The following is a 15,610-nucleotide window of genomic DNA, read 5'->3' as shown; positions in this document are numbered from 1 at the left end:
GAGAGAGAGTGGGGCTATCCTCCTTCCATGCCATGGTACTGCTGTTTCAACCAGATATGAGACATTGGGGCTGACTGTCGCCACTCCGGTCACAGCCACCACAAGCTAAGTGACCAATCCCAATGCATCGCCAAGGGCCAAATAACCAATCACGATGCGGGGGGTCGTGAACATATGTGACATGTTCTTGAATGAGTTCCAGACAACTTGGCTTGTATGCTCTTTGAACGGCAAGGAGAGGGCGGCGGAGGGAAAATGAGCTGTTCAACCTTTACGAAGTGTCAACAAACAGGCGTTGGCATGCGTACACTTACAGTAGATCACAGAGTCATTGTTTGCTGCTGTGTAAAGGTTCAGGCCTTTCTGCTGGAGTGTTCGCTTCTTCCCCTGCGGTATCAGGATGTTTACTTCTAAAGGTCATTCCCTCGGTGTGAAAGCAATCCACTCACTTACGCCCTTAACATATTCAACCTTTATAAACACATAATATGGAGTTATTAGGGGGATAATAAACAGTTTCTGGTGACATTTTGATGTATAAATGGCAGTATAGTCACTCCAGACATTATAATTACAGTGACGTTATATTATATTTGTTGCTTAACGATATGATGTACTTTATTGTCCATTTACATGGAAAATCATTCTGTGACTTCAGAATACAAATACACAAACACAACACGATATATCACATGCAGTACGGGAAACTGAAAAGTTTACATGTTCACTTATTCAAAATCTCTGCGGCCTACTGTCCGACGTGTATTGGGCTTGCATCTGTCCTTTGTCCCACTGTTCAGCAGCCCCATGGCTACTAGCCACCGATGGACAACAAAGTGTGCATACTGTACATGAATGAATACTGCTACCAGGCAAAATAGTAAGTCAACAATGGTATTTTATTGTACTGTATCATAAAATAAGTTCCACTTCCTGTCTTCCCTGTAGGTGAGGAGGCATTGACCATGTACATGGCCAAGAACAAGCTGGACAGAAAGTTGGTCAACGCCACTCAGAACGTGGAGGCCCTGCACCAGCTGGCCTCCTCCTACTTCATTGACCGAGATGGCACCATGAGGAAACTCCATGAGATCCAGATCTCTACCAATGCCATCAAGGTATGCATCTTTACACACACAAAAATACAGTATATAAATATGTTCAAATGTGTCACAGTAGTTGGACATCAAACGAATGAGTTTGAGAAGTAGTGTAATGTCTGAGCACTGTTTGGTGATCCCACAAGTGATCTTTAACTAAGCTTTTGTGATATAAACCGCATTTCGACAAACATGATGTTGTTCTGGTACACAAACACATGACTATCACACACACCTCCAGCCCCATCCTAGCCACCCTGGAGAGTGTCTTGCCGTCTTTTTGAAGTCCTAAGTGACGGGTGGATGAAGAGGTTCTGGCAGACAGGGTGCTGGGAAGCAGGAAGTCAAGCATGACACAATTAAACAGAATTGACAATGGCTGCTGAGTCAGGGCTGGGCGAAGAGTTGAGGAGGGAAGAAGCACACACAGCGCATTCTCAACAGTATAGCCACTGTAACCAGCCACACTGTGTGGAGCCAGAGAAGACCTGTCCTGACTATCTTCTTGACTGACAAACCTGCACTATCTCTGAGTCATACCGGTGTTGAATAGTTGTACTGTGTATGTGGGAGATCTCTGAATATTTTGAAGTGTGTGTGTGTGTGTGTGTGTGTGTGTGTGTGTGTGTGTGTGTGCGCGTGCGTGCGTGCGTGTGCGTTCATCCTCAATCATGCGGCATCAAAGAATGTGCCTACTCAATGTCAAGAATAGTTTTACACTGAGTACATGACTAATAATTCAATCTGTTTTACACTACAATTACATTAATCATTTACAGTATCTCACCATATGTCTCAACTGAGGAGATAGTTTATTTAGTGAGCCAGAAGGGTTATCAAATCAACAAAAACACTTATCACATTCAATTCATCCAATAAAATATGTTGATCCTATCTTCATTTTAAGTGGAATGAACAATTGATCCTTCAGGCATTAGATAAGGATGAAACACTCCATATATATTTCAAATAAGCAAAACAAAGACACTTGAAGGGAACAAAATACCATATAACAAGAAAGACAAAATTAGACAGAATTTAGGAGGAGGAAAACAGTATAACAGAAAATCCATTTTCATTGATTCCCAATATGAAATAGGATCAATTTTTTTTCTGTTTTGACTGGAAAAGAGGGAAAAAATGAAAGCAAAAATAATATTATTTGAGGCCACTGCCCACACAAATGAAAGCTGATACACATACTATTGAAAGGTTTATGCTTTGTCAGAAGTACTATCATCAAAAATCTGTTGTGGCTGGGCCAATCTCTTCCACTATATATAGAAGGTGATGGCAGAAGTAAAGTCAGCCGCTGGTCCTACAGTCACGTAGCAGACAGACAACGATCTGTACGTGGAGAGGAAGCTGAGTCTGACGCACAGCCTGGATCTATAGACACAGAACAAGGCCCTGCACTTCCAATATTGATTTAATATGGCTGGGAGTCAAACTTCACAGTGAGACGCTGCGGTCTATGGAGAAAACACAGGCACAAAGACATCAATAGAGATGAAAACTAAGACTGTTTCCTGTCTGGCGAGTAAGCACATTTACTGTGTAGAGTTTGAGTTAAGTACTGGGTTTACTTAGTGAAATGTGCGTTTTAAGCTCTGGAGATGGCTAGTTTTGGTATTTCATTTCCCTTTCACAATTTTCCACATCCTCATGTTATCATGTTATCACATCTCAAACACACATGCATGCACACACACACATCCACGCATGCATGCACCAGACATTCACATTGTTAGTCTTATGTCTAGAGTAAGCCCTAATCTTTTTTAGTCTGTACACTCTCTCCCCCCTGATACCTCTTGCTGGAGGACACTTCAATAGTTGAGGCTGTAGCAGAAAAATGAACAGTAGTGTACAGGCATTAGTGTGTGTGCATTAGTGGGGATGGCCTGAGAGCATCCACTGATCTGCCAAGCTGGGCTATATTTATCAACTCCTCATCCCTGGCCCGTCCCCCCATCTCCCCAAGCCTTAGCACTGCTTAAGAGGTTCCAGAAACTTGCAAACGTTAATCAAAACTAAGACATCTCCCCAATGCCCCGGTGACACCCAGGGCAAGCCAGGGACTTGTTATTTTTCTAAGACCCCACACAGGAATTTATCTGCCCAAACCAATGAATGTTTGTGGCCTGGAAGCCTCAACCATCACCTCCATTCTTTTTGGCTGCAAAACATTCACAGCCCCATGGGTGGCTGAAATAGCAGAACTCCAAACAAACAAGGTTTTTGGGCCAAAGTGTCTCTGTAACTGGCAGATTGTTTGTTGGGGCTGTGAAGTCTTGGAGTGCCATGTGTGTGCGTTGAAATGTGCATGTGTACATTATATGCTGAGACTGCAGAATTAGATGTTCATCCACGTTCTCCAAACATGGCGTTTTTAAGTTAAGTGTTAAGTTTAGGCACTCATTCTGAATGGTTAAGGTAAGGGTTAAGGGATAGGGTTAAAACAAAACATTTAAAACCAGTATCCACAACTGGGATCTCACACGCAACCTTCTGATCCAGAGTCATGGGATTGTGCCCATTCTCCAACCCCATCCACAATGCCTTAGCAAAACCCAAGTTTACTTGATGGCCCTAGTGGCTGGTTTTGAAGGCCTTTCCTGACATCCTCAGTGCATGGATAGACTTCCAATGTCGACGTCAATCTTTAACGATCTAACTGGCACATAAGCTTTTTTGGAATTCAACTAAAGGGAACACACACACACACGGCAGGGCTGACCTGTGGTTACTGAGATCCTATAGGAGGATTCCCACAGTACTTAATTTGTCTCCTAGAATATAGAACTGTTCTTCACTTTCTACACATTGAAGAGATGACAACTAAAGTTGCCAAGAGCATACATTTTTTTCTACTGCTCTTGCAATTATATACACTGAGTGTACAAAACATTAGGAATACCTTCCTAATATTGAGTTTCACCCCCTTTTGCCCTCAGAACAGCACAATTTGCCGGAGCATGGACCGGTGCGCTTGGCATCTACTACCATGCTCCGTTCAGAGGCACTTAAATATTTTGTCTTGACCATTCAACCTCTGAATGGCACACATACACAATCCATGTCTCAATTGTCTCTCTTTAACCTGTCTCCTCCCCTTCATCTACACTGATTGAAGTGGATGTAACAAGTGACATCATTAATGGATCATAGCTTTCACCTGGATTCACCTGGTCAGTCTGTCATAGAAAGAGCATGTTTTGTACACTCAGTGTATACACAGCAATATCCATCCATCCATATTTCTATTGATCAACCCGTGACACATCTGCTCCCACACTTCCCTCCCCTGGGCACTTGAGGGTGCCAGGTTGCTCTGCATCACATACTCCTGCCATCCTTCACGAACACCTGCCTTCCCTCACCACGCGCATCAGCGTTATTGGACTCACCTGGACTCACTTATCACCTGTTTATTTCCTCCCCTATATTTGTCAGTTCCCCTGCTCTGTTCCCCACGGCTGCATTGTATTGTTTTTGTCTTTAGTATTAGTTTGCTGACGCTGTTCCTGTCTCGTTCCATGTCCATCTTTATTAAATGTTTACTCCCCGTACCTGCTTCGTCTCTCCAGCGTCAACTCATGTGACAGAATGCATCAGCCAACATACGAAGCATCGGGGAGTACTGGCGTTCCGGTTGGTATGGAGACATCGGCTCTGGGTCGCCACCGATGGAACCGGGGGTGCCTAGCCAGCTCGTCGGGCTTCCACGCCCTAACTGGCTTGAGAGGTTTCTTTGCCCCAGTTGGCTCGGATGGCACCCATCCCACGTCGGGCCTCAGCCGGATCGTCAGTTCTTGTTTGCCCAGCCGGTCCAGGAGTTTTTTTTGTTTGTCTTTTGTTTTGTTGGTGACGTCGGGGTGGATTCTGCCGCCGATGGAACCGGGGGTGCCTAAGCCAGCCCATCGGGCTTCCACGCCCTGGCTGGCTCGAGAGGTTTCCTTACCTCGGTTGGTTCGGTGGCTTCCCATCCCACGTCACTCTCCTCCGGATCATCGGTCTCCCCCTCTGCAGCCGGATCGACAGGCTCCCATGTCTCAGCCGGCTTGCCCAGCACCCATGTCTCGGCCAGTTCGCCCAGGTGGGACGCCCCAAGGTGGGGCGCCCCAAGAGGGGGGGGGGGGGGTACTGTCACGACTGCTCCCTGCCCCCGCCCAGGGCGCCAGGTTGCCCTGCATCACACACTCCTGCCATCCATCACGCACACCTGCCTTCCCTCGTCACGCGCATCAGCACTTATCACCTGTTTATTTCCTCCCCTATATTTGTCAGTTCCCCTGCTCTGTTCCCCACGGCTGCATTGTATTGTTTTTGTCTTTAGTATTAGTTTGTTGACGCTGTTCCTGTCTCGTTCCATGTCCATCTTTATTAAATGTTTTACTCCCTGTACCTGCTTTGTCTCTCCAGCGTCATCCCATGTGACAACCCGTCCATTACCCCGTCATTCATTCAGAGCCAACTATCTTTCATTGTGCTTCCTAGTCTGGGTACCTATTCGTTTGTCTTTCCATCCACCCATGCCTCAGCAGGGCAAACAAACAAGTAATTGGGACACAACATACTGTCTAAAACTGTAGCACAGCCTAAATCAGGCATGTACAGTAGCCCACTAAGCAAAATAAAGAACAGCACAACAGAATGAAGAACATGCGTCAAACTGTGCACGGCACAATCCCCCTCCCGTTAGAAATAAAAAGTAAGACGTGTGCTTCTGTGTAGCAGGATCCAATAGCTGGCTGCAAGATAGCACTCTTGGAGGGGGGGATCATTTAAGAAGGAAATAAGATGCCCTGTAGGGTGTTTTATTGAAAGATGGAGGAAAAAATGTAATGTTATGAGCAGACTGTTTATCTGTGACAAAGACCCTGGATGATTATGCAGGGGTGGTCTGAATATGGTTTCTGCTGTGTGACGCTGGCCAGTGTTCCCACAAGGTCACCTCCCTGAAGAGTCACTCTGCCGGCCTGATTTACACTAGGATTCAATATGCAGATTTACTGATGATGCAGCAGTTGTTTTTCCAGGCGTCCATGCCGGATCTATGGGACAGGCCAGAATCCTGTTTGTCCTTTCTGATTGCCACCTATGTGGCCCACAGTCCTCTTGAGTAGTGTGGAGCCAAATGTGTCTGAAATATTGGAATTGTTTTTTGGGGTGACACAGATTTTTTGGGGTTGTGAATTTAACTCAGCTATGATTACTTGTTTGGGGAGGGTTGTGGCCTAATGAATGCATTTGTATTTTATATGTTGGTACCCAGTTTTAGCACTACCAATTTTACCAACTGACATATCATGAGTTTTGCGGGTAGGCCATGTGATACAGTGTAATTATTAAATTCCATGGAATCACATTACATTCCAAAAGCAAACTTATTCTGAGATGTGTCCAGCCATGAATAGTTACTGGGGAGCTTCTCCCTTCATTTCCCTGTTTCCAGAAATAGAAAGTCATTAGGTGAGTGGCAGGTGATAGGCACATTAAGAAAGCTCTGCTTTGACAGCATTCCCTTGATGAAGACACTCCATCATCAAGTCCCAATCTATTCCTTCGTTCCCTCTCTCCCTCCTTCTCTCAGGCTAACATGATTTTTAATCCTACCTGCTGTCACCAGAGTTGTGTGACAGCAAATATTTCTGAAATGGCTAGAGGACAGGGCTAGGCGATGTCTTGAAGCCTTTGATAAGCAGTAATGCTAATAACTGTGCCTTGATTCACTAACTGTAGCTATACCACAAACGTTGTCAGTAGTAATACTCCTCACCTCTACACTGCCGTAATAAAGTGTAGATGTGCAGCACAAAATGACTGCCATGTGGGCTCATTGTTGGTGAATGAGGTAATTTAATTCGTCTTGAAATTACAAGCACCTTGTGATCTGGTGGGATACATGGATGTAAGTTAGTAGTTAATTACATATTTCTCTGAAACAAAGAGCGAGGGGCGAAGAAGGATTGATTGGTTGATTGTGCTTCATCTGAGCTGCAAGGGCAAGCAATTTCCTGAACTTCAGCAAGCTTGCAATAACGCCTCCTGAAGCCAGTCTTATTGCAGCCATAGTTTTTCTGTCAGTCGGTGCTGGAGGGAAAAATCTACAATTATACATTTTGAATAATGACTGCAACAGTGCATGAAGTTCACTTGAGTCCTTATGAATCACAGACACCATGAAAATGGCATATAATGTGAATAATTGAATAGGTGTTAATTAAAAATACATGGTGATATTGTTAAACAAAATGGGTATTAGACATAACGTTGCCACTCATCCCCGTTACATAACATATTGAAATGCCATTGCTCCTGAGGCTTCCAGCGTGACATGCTCTTAGCAATCCATTGTGCACATAATTGACAGGAAATATGCTATAACCGTTAGTGGGATCCATCTAAATGAGAAGAGATGGATAGGATGCAATGTACTGTAGTATGTTTTCACTCTAACACAAACCAATTCTCCTGCTCTGGACAAAGATTGAGTATGCAATTCAAACAAATCCTAAAATTGACAAACACAGGATAACGTTGTTCCTCTCATTATAATCCAAATATGCTTATGATTCCAAAAGGGTTCTTCGGCTGTCCACATAAAATAACCCTTTTTGGTTCCAAGTGGAACCCTTTTGGGTTTCATGTAAAACCCTCTGTAGAAAGGTTCTACTTTTACATGGAACACAAAAGGGTTCTACCTAGAAACAAAAAGGGTTCTTCAAAGGGTTCTCCTATAGGGAAAGCCGAAGAACCCTTTAAGGTTCTAGATAGCACCTTTTTTTGTCAAAGAGTGTAGGTATACTGAATTTTGGAGATCGAAGAGAGCGTGTTCTAGAGCCATGGTTTAAAGATAGGACTATGAAACAGTATGGCCCCACTGGGATTCTGAGTTGTGTTCCGCTTAATAATCCAAATCCTCTAAATCCCCCTTGGCCTGTTTCAGCTCTTTGATTGCTCCTTGTATTTTTATTACGTCGTATGCCATTTTTATAATCTGGCAAACCAATAAATGGAGTGTGAGAGTGAGTGAGTGAGTGAGTGAGTGAGTGAGTGAGTGAGTGAGTGAGTGAGTGAGTGAGTGAGAATCAGTGGTGGTTTACCAAGGACAGTAATCTTATATTTTCCCTCCTTTTGACAATATGATTCTTGCACTATAGCACACATTGATCGAGGGAAAATGTCTGATGTATTTTCTGCATTCACAGTGCACACAGTTGTGTGTACAGTATGTGTGACATTGTGAGTGAGTGTGTGTATGCATGCGCGTGCATGCATGTGCATGTTTTGCCAGCAATGGGGTTGCCCAGAGGTTATATAAAGACCAGTTATTCACTCTGCTAGGTTATACCATGCATCATGCAATACGACCTTTATAGGAAGTCATTTATTATGTGATAAGCAACGGGAGAAAAGCACCCTGTCAGCACCCATCAAGATGCCATGGTTTGATAGGCCAGGCAAGCACAGTAATCAATCTACTTTGAAACTTTATGCAGGGCTGCAGAGAAATTCGAAAAGTTCTTGTTTTGGATTCTCAGTCAGTAACTTTACTGTAGCTTTCTGACATTTTGGAGTTTGCAGTGGTGGACAGTTGCAGTGGTATGGCTGCTGCAAGCATACCTAACTTTAGATACTCATAAATAATAAACAGATACAAATTATGTTGTCTATTGTGCTCAAAACATAACATATTTACCATTTGGCAGGAAGGGACATACACTTTAATGTTAAGCAATGTTATTGCGAAGCTTATTGGGAGCCTATCACTCTCAGTTTTACCCCACAACAGAGTGACGTCAAGGGTAAGATATACATCTGTCTAATTTCCTGCTTGTCAGCCTGCCATCTGGCCCCGAATCACAATGAAAGATGGGAAAATGTCCACTGGGAACAGACATCAATTCAACATCTATTCCACGTTGATTCAACATCATTTTATTGAAATGATGTGGAAACAATGTTGATTTAACCAGCATGTTCCAAGCAGGAAGGGAGAACTAGGGCCTTTAAGGACACAAACACATTTTACTGGGTGAATTGAGGATCTGGTTTAACCATCACTGTATCTGCGCTCTGTATCAATGTAGCTGTAAATCATGTTTGTTCACCATTAAGTATTTGACTATGGACCCTTCCCGCATCTTCGATAACCCCTATTCACGAGATTGGACTTCATGCAAGCTGCCAACGCAACCCCCCTCATTCAAGCTAAGAGTTTTCTAACTGAGCCAGAGACTGAGTGATTTTCCATTGAGGTTAATGCCAAGAGTTTTTTCTCTTAATCTCCATTGCTGAGTAGCATCGCATCTGGCTTCTTGGAATCATGTGAAAGTACTATTGAGCACTGCCGGCCAGCTCGTTACGAGAAGAAAAGGGGATAAAAAGGAAGAAAGTCACCCTTCTTTTCAAGAGCAATGTCTTTAAATAAGTCTAAAGTTAGACGTGTATTAAGACCTAAAAGCACCCTCACATTTGACAACCCTAATTATCCCATAGATTGAAGCTTGGGCAGGAAGAGAGGCGATGTCTGTGACTTTTATAAGGGAAGTGATATTCTCTAGCAGAGAGTGGGGCGCAGGCACCGATTGAAGAAAAAAGTCCATTAGCGTCTTGCCTCTTTTAAAAGGAAATAACATCTTTAAAGGTCCTTAAAAGAAAATAGGTCTTAGGAGCCGGTGGTGGTACACGTCGCAGACGGAAATAAGGAGGTACCTATAGAAGTGCTGATTAGAAAGACCTCATACGCTGTCTTCTGCGCTTTGGCCCAAATACGGTTCACTTAGCGGAGCAACGCAGAACACGTATGTGCTAGCGTGGCACACACATGGAGTTCAGATATTTATGAACTACTCACACAGTCCCATTTGAAATATGAATGGCTTATCCATAGCTAAATGAATCACAGCCAGCAGTATTTATCATAGCCTTAATTTTGCTGGGACCCAGGAAGAGTATCTGCTACCTTGGCATAAACTAATGGGGATCCATATTAAATAGAAATACAGTATGTGCTATGTTTCTAATAACAGATATTGTTAGTTGATGAGTGTCCCCTTCTTAGTAAAGGAAATGCCGCACACCACTTATTTACGTGGAAATATAACCATGCCTGACACAAGGTCAAGAATAAAATATTCAATCCGACCCTCTAATGATACCAATGACTGCTTGATGAGTTACATGTTGCGTCAGGTAGCCTAGCGGTTAGAGCGTTTGGCCAGTAACTGAAAGGTCGCTGGTTCGAAGGTGAAAGATGACCAGGTGAAAACTCTGTTGATGTACCCTTGAGCAAGGCACTTAGCCCTAATTTGCACCCTGGTACTATGGCTGACCCTGTAAAACAACATGTTTCACTGCACCTATGTAGTGTATGTGACATGTGTAAGGGTTCGATTAAATCTGTAATGCTGAAGACCTGCAATACAGTGTGTTTTAAATGATATGACAATGTTCTCGTGTTCACAAAATACTGCATGTCGGCTCAATTGGAAATTAACTTTACATTTCAATTGCGCTACAGCATAGATCTCCAGCGCTATGGATTGAATCGAGTCCTAAATCTCAACTCAGGATATCAGCTTGTGAGTCTAGTCAAATTCTCATGAAAATAACTCTCTCTATGATCACCCCCTATCCTCCCTCACTCCAACACACACACACTGCAGGTGTCTTTGTCCCCTACTGTTCCTCTCATCTTTGTCCTGATTCTCTTGCAGGTGACAGAGACTCGTACTGGCCCACTGGGATGCAGCAGCTATGATAATCTGGACTCGGTGAGCTCTGTCCTCCTGCAGAGCCCGGAGAGCAAGCTCCATCTTCAAGGTAAACATCCCCGCTCATGTCCCTGACCGTACTTCCACCATGGGAGTAGAGTCCTGCAGGGGTCAGATTTTTTCTGCCGCACCCGCCCCCCACTGGCCACATCAATTAATTGCCCCATCCGATATCCAACATCAGGACAGATTTTCCTCCACAACCTGAACCTCCTGTATAGAATTCTTCTGAGAGCCGATCCATGACCCGCTAAATAAAATCTATTCATTTAATTGTTTTTATGACTCCAAAGTAGTAGGATATTAGGCTATCACTGGACTAATTCATTTGTCTGCAATTCTATTCAACATTTGGTTAAAAGGAAACCATGCCATGAATTAAGAATGATAGGCCTCTCTTATTATTTTCACAATACTATGCAGCACATTGACTCAAATCGCTTTGAAGAAGAACCTTCTAATTAGCCTTCTTCTTACCTAATGAAAGCTTATAGACGACATAACAAAACAACACCTTTACATTTGTCACGTGTGCTCCCTCTCCGGCCTCTAGGTCCCCAGGCTGCTCGTTACGGCGCACACCTGTCACCATTGTTACGTGCACCACGTCATTAGACTCACCTGGACTCCGTCACTTCCCTGATTACCTTCCCTATATATGTCACTCCCTTTGGTTCCTTCCCCAGGCGTCATTGTTTCTGTTCCCGTGTCATGTCTGTGCATTGTTTGTGTTTCTTATTTCTGTATTTTGTTGTGTTTATTTATTAAAACACTCACTCCCTGAACTTGCTTCCCGACTCTCAGCGCACATCGTTGCAACATTCAATATTGTTTAGATAATACAATTGTTTAATTGAAAGTTAAATAAACAATTCCCGGAATCGAATAGGCTATAGGCTGCAAAAATACAAAAAAATACAAAAAAACTTTTACCAGCCGCACAGGTTTAAACTTTATATGATTTGTGTATGATCTAATTGAACGAAAGCCTGAGTTAATGTAATAATTAACTGAATTATCGTAACAAATACCTACTTGCACTTTTGCAAGCTGTGTATCCATCTACAAGCTTGTTGTCCTCCTTGTCCACAATGACCCTAAAATAGTTCCAAACCGGTGATTTCACATAACATTTATTTGTATTTTTTTCTGTTACATTTTGCTTTTTACCATTTTTACATCACATGGACAAATTAGGAATGTTTCAGCACCAGACAAATAATGGACAGTTCCCTGCGCTCTCTCACTGCATGGCTGATAGCCTTGGCCTAGGCTATGTCTGCCTCACCGTTAACATAATGGAATTCGCATTGCAATTCAACACAAAAAGCTCCTAGGTTTGTAGAAAATATTTTATCTTTATTTAAAACATTTTCAACCCCAAGTATAATTGTTCTGAACCACGAGCCTGCCTGTGGGTTGAAATAATATTTTCATTCCACTCATCAGCCAATTTTTCTTTTGCGGATCCACTGCGGGGAATCATGAGTATCCAACCCAATGCTACAATGGCTGGAGGGTTAAGGGTCAATATTCCACTTTAGCCCCCAGTCCATTCACATAATGAAAATCTGTTCATACATAGAGAAAAAGCCTCATAGGGACTTTCACCTGATTTGCGCTGTCTTGCGGATTGAATATGAATGTATTTTGTGGAATGAACCAGAGATTTGCTCCATAATTCCACTCTGGGAGATTCTCTCCCATTCATTTTGTCATGGATCTTCTGTCCTTATGCTAATAAAATTGTCATACAGTTTACCTGACACTTTTATCCATGGTGTGTTTGGCCCATGAAGGAATCAAACCCAACAGCCTGAGCAATCAGAATATTAGAATTTACTTCATTTTAGACCTCCCAATCAATAGGGAAGATTTTGTTATGTTTATTTTATTAACTTATTTACAGAAGTTTATTTATAGTCTGAGTATACTTAGATCACATACTGTATTCAATATTACATTTGTAACATTAATTGACACGCAAATATCATCTTTGAGTGGCAACTATAAGCTTGCAAAGTAGACAACTATAAGCTTGCAAAGTAGACAACTATAAGCTTGCAAAGTAGACAACTATAAGCTTGCAAAGTAGACAACTATAAGCTTGCAAAGTAGACAACTATAAGCTTGCAAAGTAGACAACTATAAGCTTGCAAAGTAGACAACTATAAGCTTGCAAAGTAGACAAACGTTGTAATTAGTGAGTTGCTTTTGAAGGAATCCTTCATTGTCATCTCCAACACTTCTTCTATGAAGAATCACCTGCAACTGTATCTTAGATGTTCCACAGCTCCCATTGGGACAGTGATGAAAGCCACCGTTAAAAGTGGTCAAGTTCCTGAGACAAGCTATCACTTTTTAATTTATGCAGTTTACCTTCATTATCAAAAAACAGATATTTTCGACTACACCACTAAATCTCTCACCAAAGGAATCATTAAGTGCCCTTTGGATTCAGACAATTTATTTAGTCATTTTTTTCCATTGGATGAGTTAAAGATACAATATTTAAGTTCATATAATTTCGTATTCTGTTAATATCATATGTTCCATTCATTATTTCACACATCTTATTGTTGTACCTGTGAGCTGACATTCAGAAGAAGAAAATGAAACATTTAAAAAAAGGTACATAACTACAAAGTATTGATCATTTTGATCATATTACAGTTAAAGTAATAATACATTCATCATGTACAGGAAAAGAAAACAAAAAAGAAGTGGGCCTCCACCCCCAACCTCCTATCTCATTCCCCCAACCCTTAAAGGGTTGCTTGTCAGTCACCCCCCACCCTCTAGTCGTCATTAAGTAACATAGTAGATGCAAAGCAAAATGAATAATACATTATGTCCTAAAAGCATTTAACTGCAGGGCACTCCCACATCATATGAATGAACGTGCCATCCTGATTTAGGGGATACAGTGAACAGTTGTGAGTTGGGACCAATTTCATAGCAAAATATTTCCTTGGTGTTAAATACAGTCTGTGAACAAAATGTAAATGTATACATGTATGGGATTCTAAGAATATTTTTTTCCATATTCTGTTCCAGTTGAAGGGTTGTTCAGCTCACTTAAATCTGTGGACCATACTTTTTTAATGGATAGCTCAGAATATGAGCTTTCCAAAAGTTGTTTATATATTCTAGAGATTAGTCCTTTCAGGAGCCCATATAATTGATTTATAAATCCCATGATTGGAGGTTCGGTAGTTGGGTTTGCCAAGGGACACCATAGGCCAGCATAGCCAACCTGAATTGTAAATATAGAAAAAAATGTGTTACCTGGTAATGTGTATGTGTCTTTTTCAAATCATTACTGTTCAAGGGCAGCAGGTAGCCTAGTGGTTAGAGTGTTGGATTAGTAACCGAAAGGTTGCAAATCTAATCCCTGTGCTGTCAAGGTAAAAATCTGTCATTCTGCCCCTGAACAAGGCAGTTAACCCACTGCTCCTAGGCTGTCATTGAAAATAAGAATTTGTTCTTAACTGACTTACCAAGTTAAATTTAAAAAAAGTTATATTTCCAAGGTTATGCATTCCACATTGGACCCCTGGGGGGGGGGGGGGGGGGGGATAAAAAAGAGCATTCTCCAAAATGTTATGCATTGGAGTCTAGGCATGCCATTTTGTTTTGCAGTTACACTGTTTTTCAATTTTGTCCCAAAAAGAAATTGTATGAGCAATAATAGGACCAGAGTTACTCTGTCTGTCATAAATGCTTTCAAACTGAATCTATAGGGTATAAAAGGGCTTCATTCCCATGCAACTGCTGTATGGCCTCTGTTGCTTTGGAGACTAACGTTTTGTCATCCAACTGATATGTGACAGCCAGATGAACAGCCTTTATCTTGCAGGTTGATACGATTCGGTGAGAACGAGATGAGTTTTTCAAATCCTGCTATTTCATGAAGGGGTGTTTTGAAAGCATTTTTTTTCACATTAGCCTAAAGTAGGTGGTTTTATAGTGTACTACAACTGAAATATATCCTCTAAAAGCAATTATAATCTCAGATTTAGAGTTAATTAGAAAGCTTTTGTCATCAGAGTGGTATTAATATATGCCAACTATCACAAACTCTTCAAAATTGATGACACTTCAATGTCATTCCTGAGCTGGTGACACCTCTTTACACTTTAGTGTCTCTTCAGAGAGTATTATGATTTCATAATCATTTAATCCAACTAGTGATATAAACGGCTGTGACAGATCAGTATTTCCATGTGAAAATGTTGCTCTTATATTCCTGTTAGTATGACACTTATGTGTGAACATTGAAGCTACTGTATGCCAAAAGCAGAAGCTTTGGATATCTATGCTACAGTAGATGGCTTGACATCACCTCCAACCTTTAAACTAATGCTGGTTATTTGTGCCAATTGAACCTCAGGTCCTATAAACTGCACTATAGAGTCATTTGTCTCTTCTCTCTTTGCTGGTGTAGTGCCTCTCCACACATCCTCGATTGATCATAAAATATTGAACTGAAGCCGCGAGGTGTTATGCCCTCTGTGAATGTCAAGGCCCACATGCAGATAACGAAAGAATACTCTGACAGCCTGCTCTTAGAAGTGCTTACTACTCTCAGCATATAAGGAGTGATCAGATGACATTTGCACTTTGCAGCAATCATTTCGTGATGTGTGTTGGTATGGTGGTGTGTATTTGTGTGGGAACTGACAGCATTTTAGATACTTTGCAGATATGAAACAAACAGACAATCAT

The 15,610-nt window shown here is 41.9% G+C and overlaps 1 protein-coding gene across 1 annotated transcript in view; it reads left to right on the top strand.

Annotated features, from left to right (window-relative positions):
• Positions 1–15,610, top strand: part of LOC110509819 (BMP/retinoic acid-inducible neural-specific protein 1) — a 120,715-nt gene that overhangs the window by 63,302 nt on the left and 41,803 nt on the right. The window contains exons 4-5 of the mRNA XM_021590941.2: positions 949–1,118; positions 10,826–10,931. Coding sequence (XP_021446616.2) covers positions 949–1,118; positions 10,826–10,931 — 276 coding nt within the window. The remainder of the gene's footprint in view (positions 1–948; positions 1,119–10,825; positions 10,932–15,610) is intronic.

The sequence above is a fragment of the Oncorhynchus mykiss genome, chromosome Y (genome assembly GCF_013265735.2).
Source record: "Oncorhynchus mykiss isolate Arlee chromosome Y, USDA_OmykA_1.1, whole genome shotgun sequence".
Taxonomy (NCBI): domain Eukaryota; kingdom Metazoa; phylum Chordata; class Actinopteri; order Salmoniformes; family Salmonidae; genus Oncorhynchus; species Oncorhynchus mykiss.
This window is presented reverse-complemented; position numbering and strand designations above follow the sequence as displayed.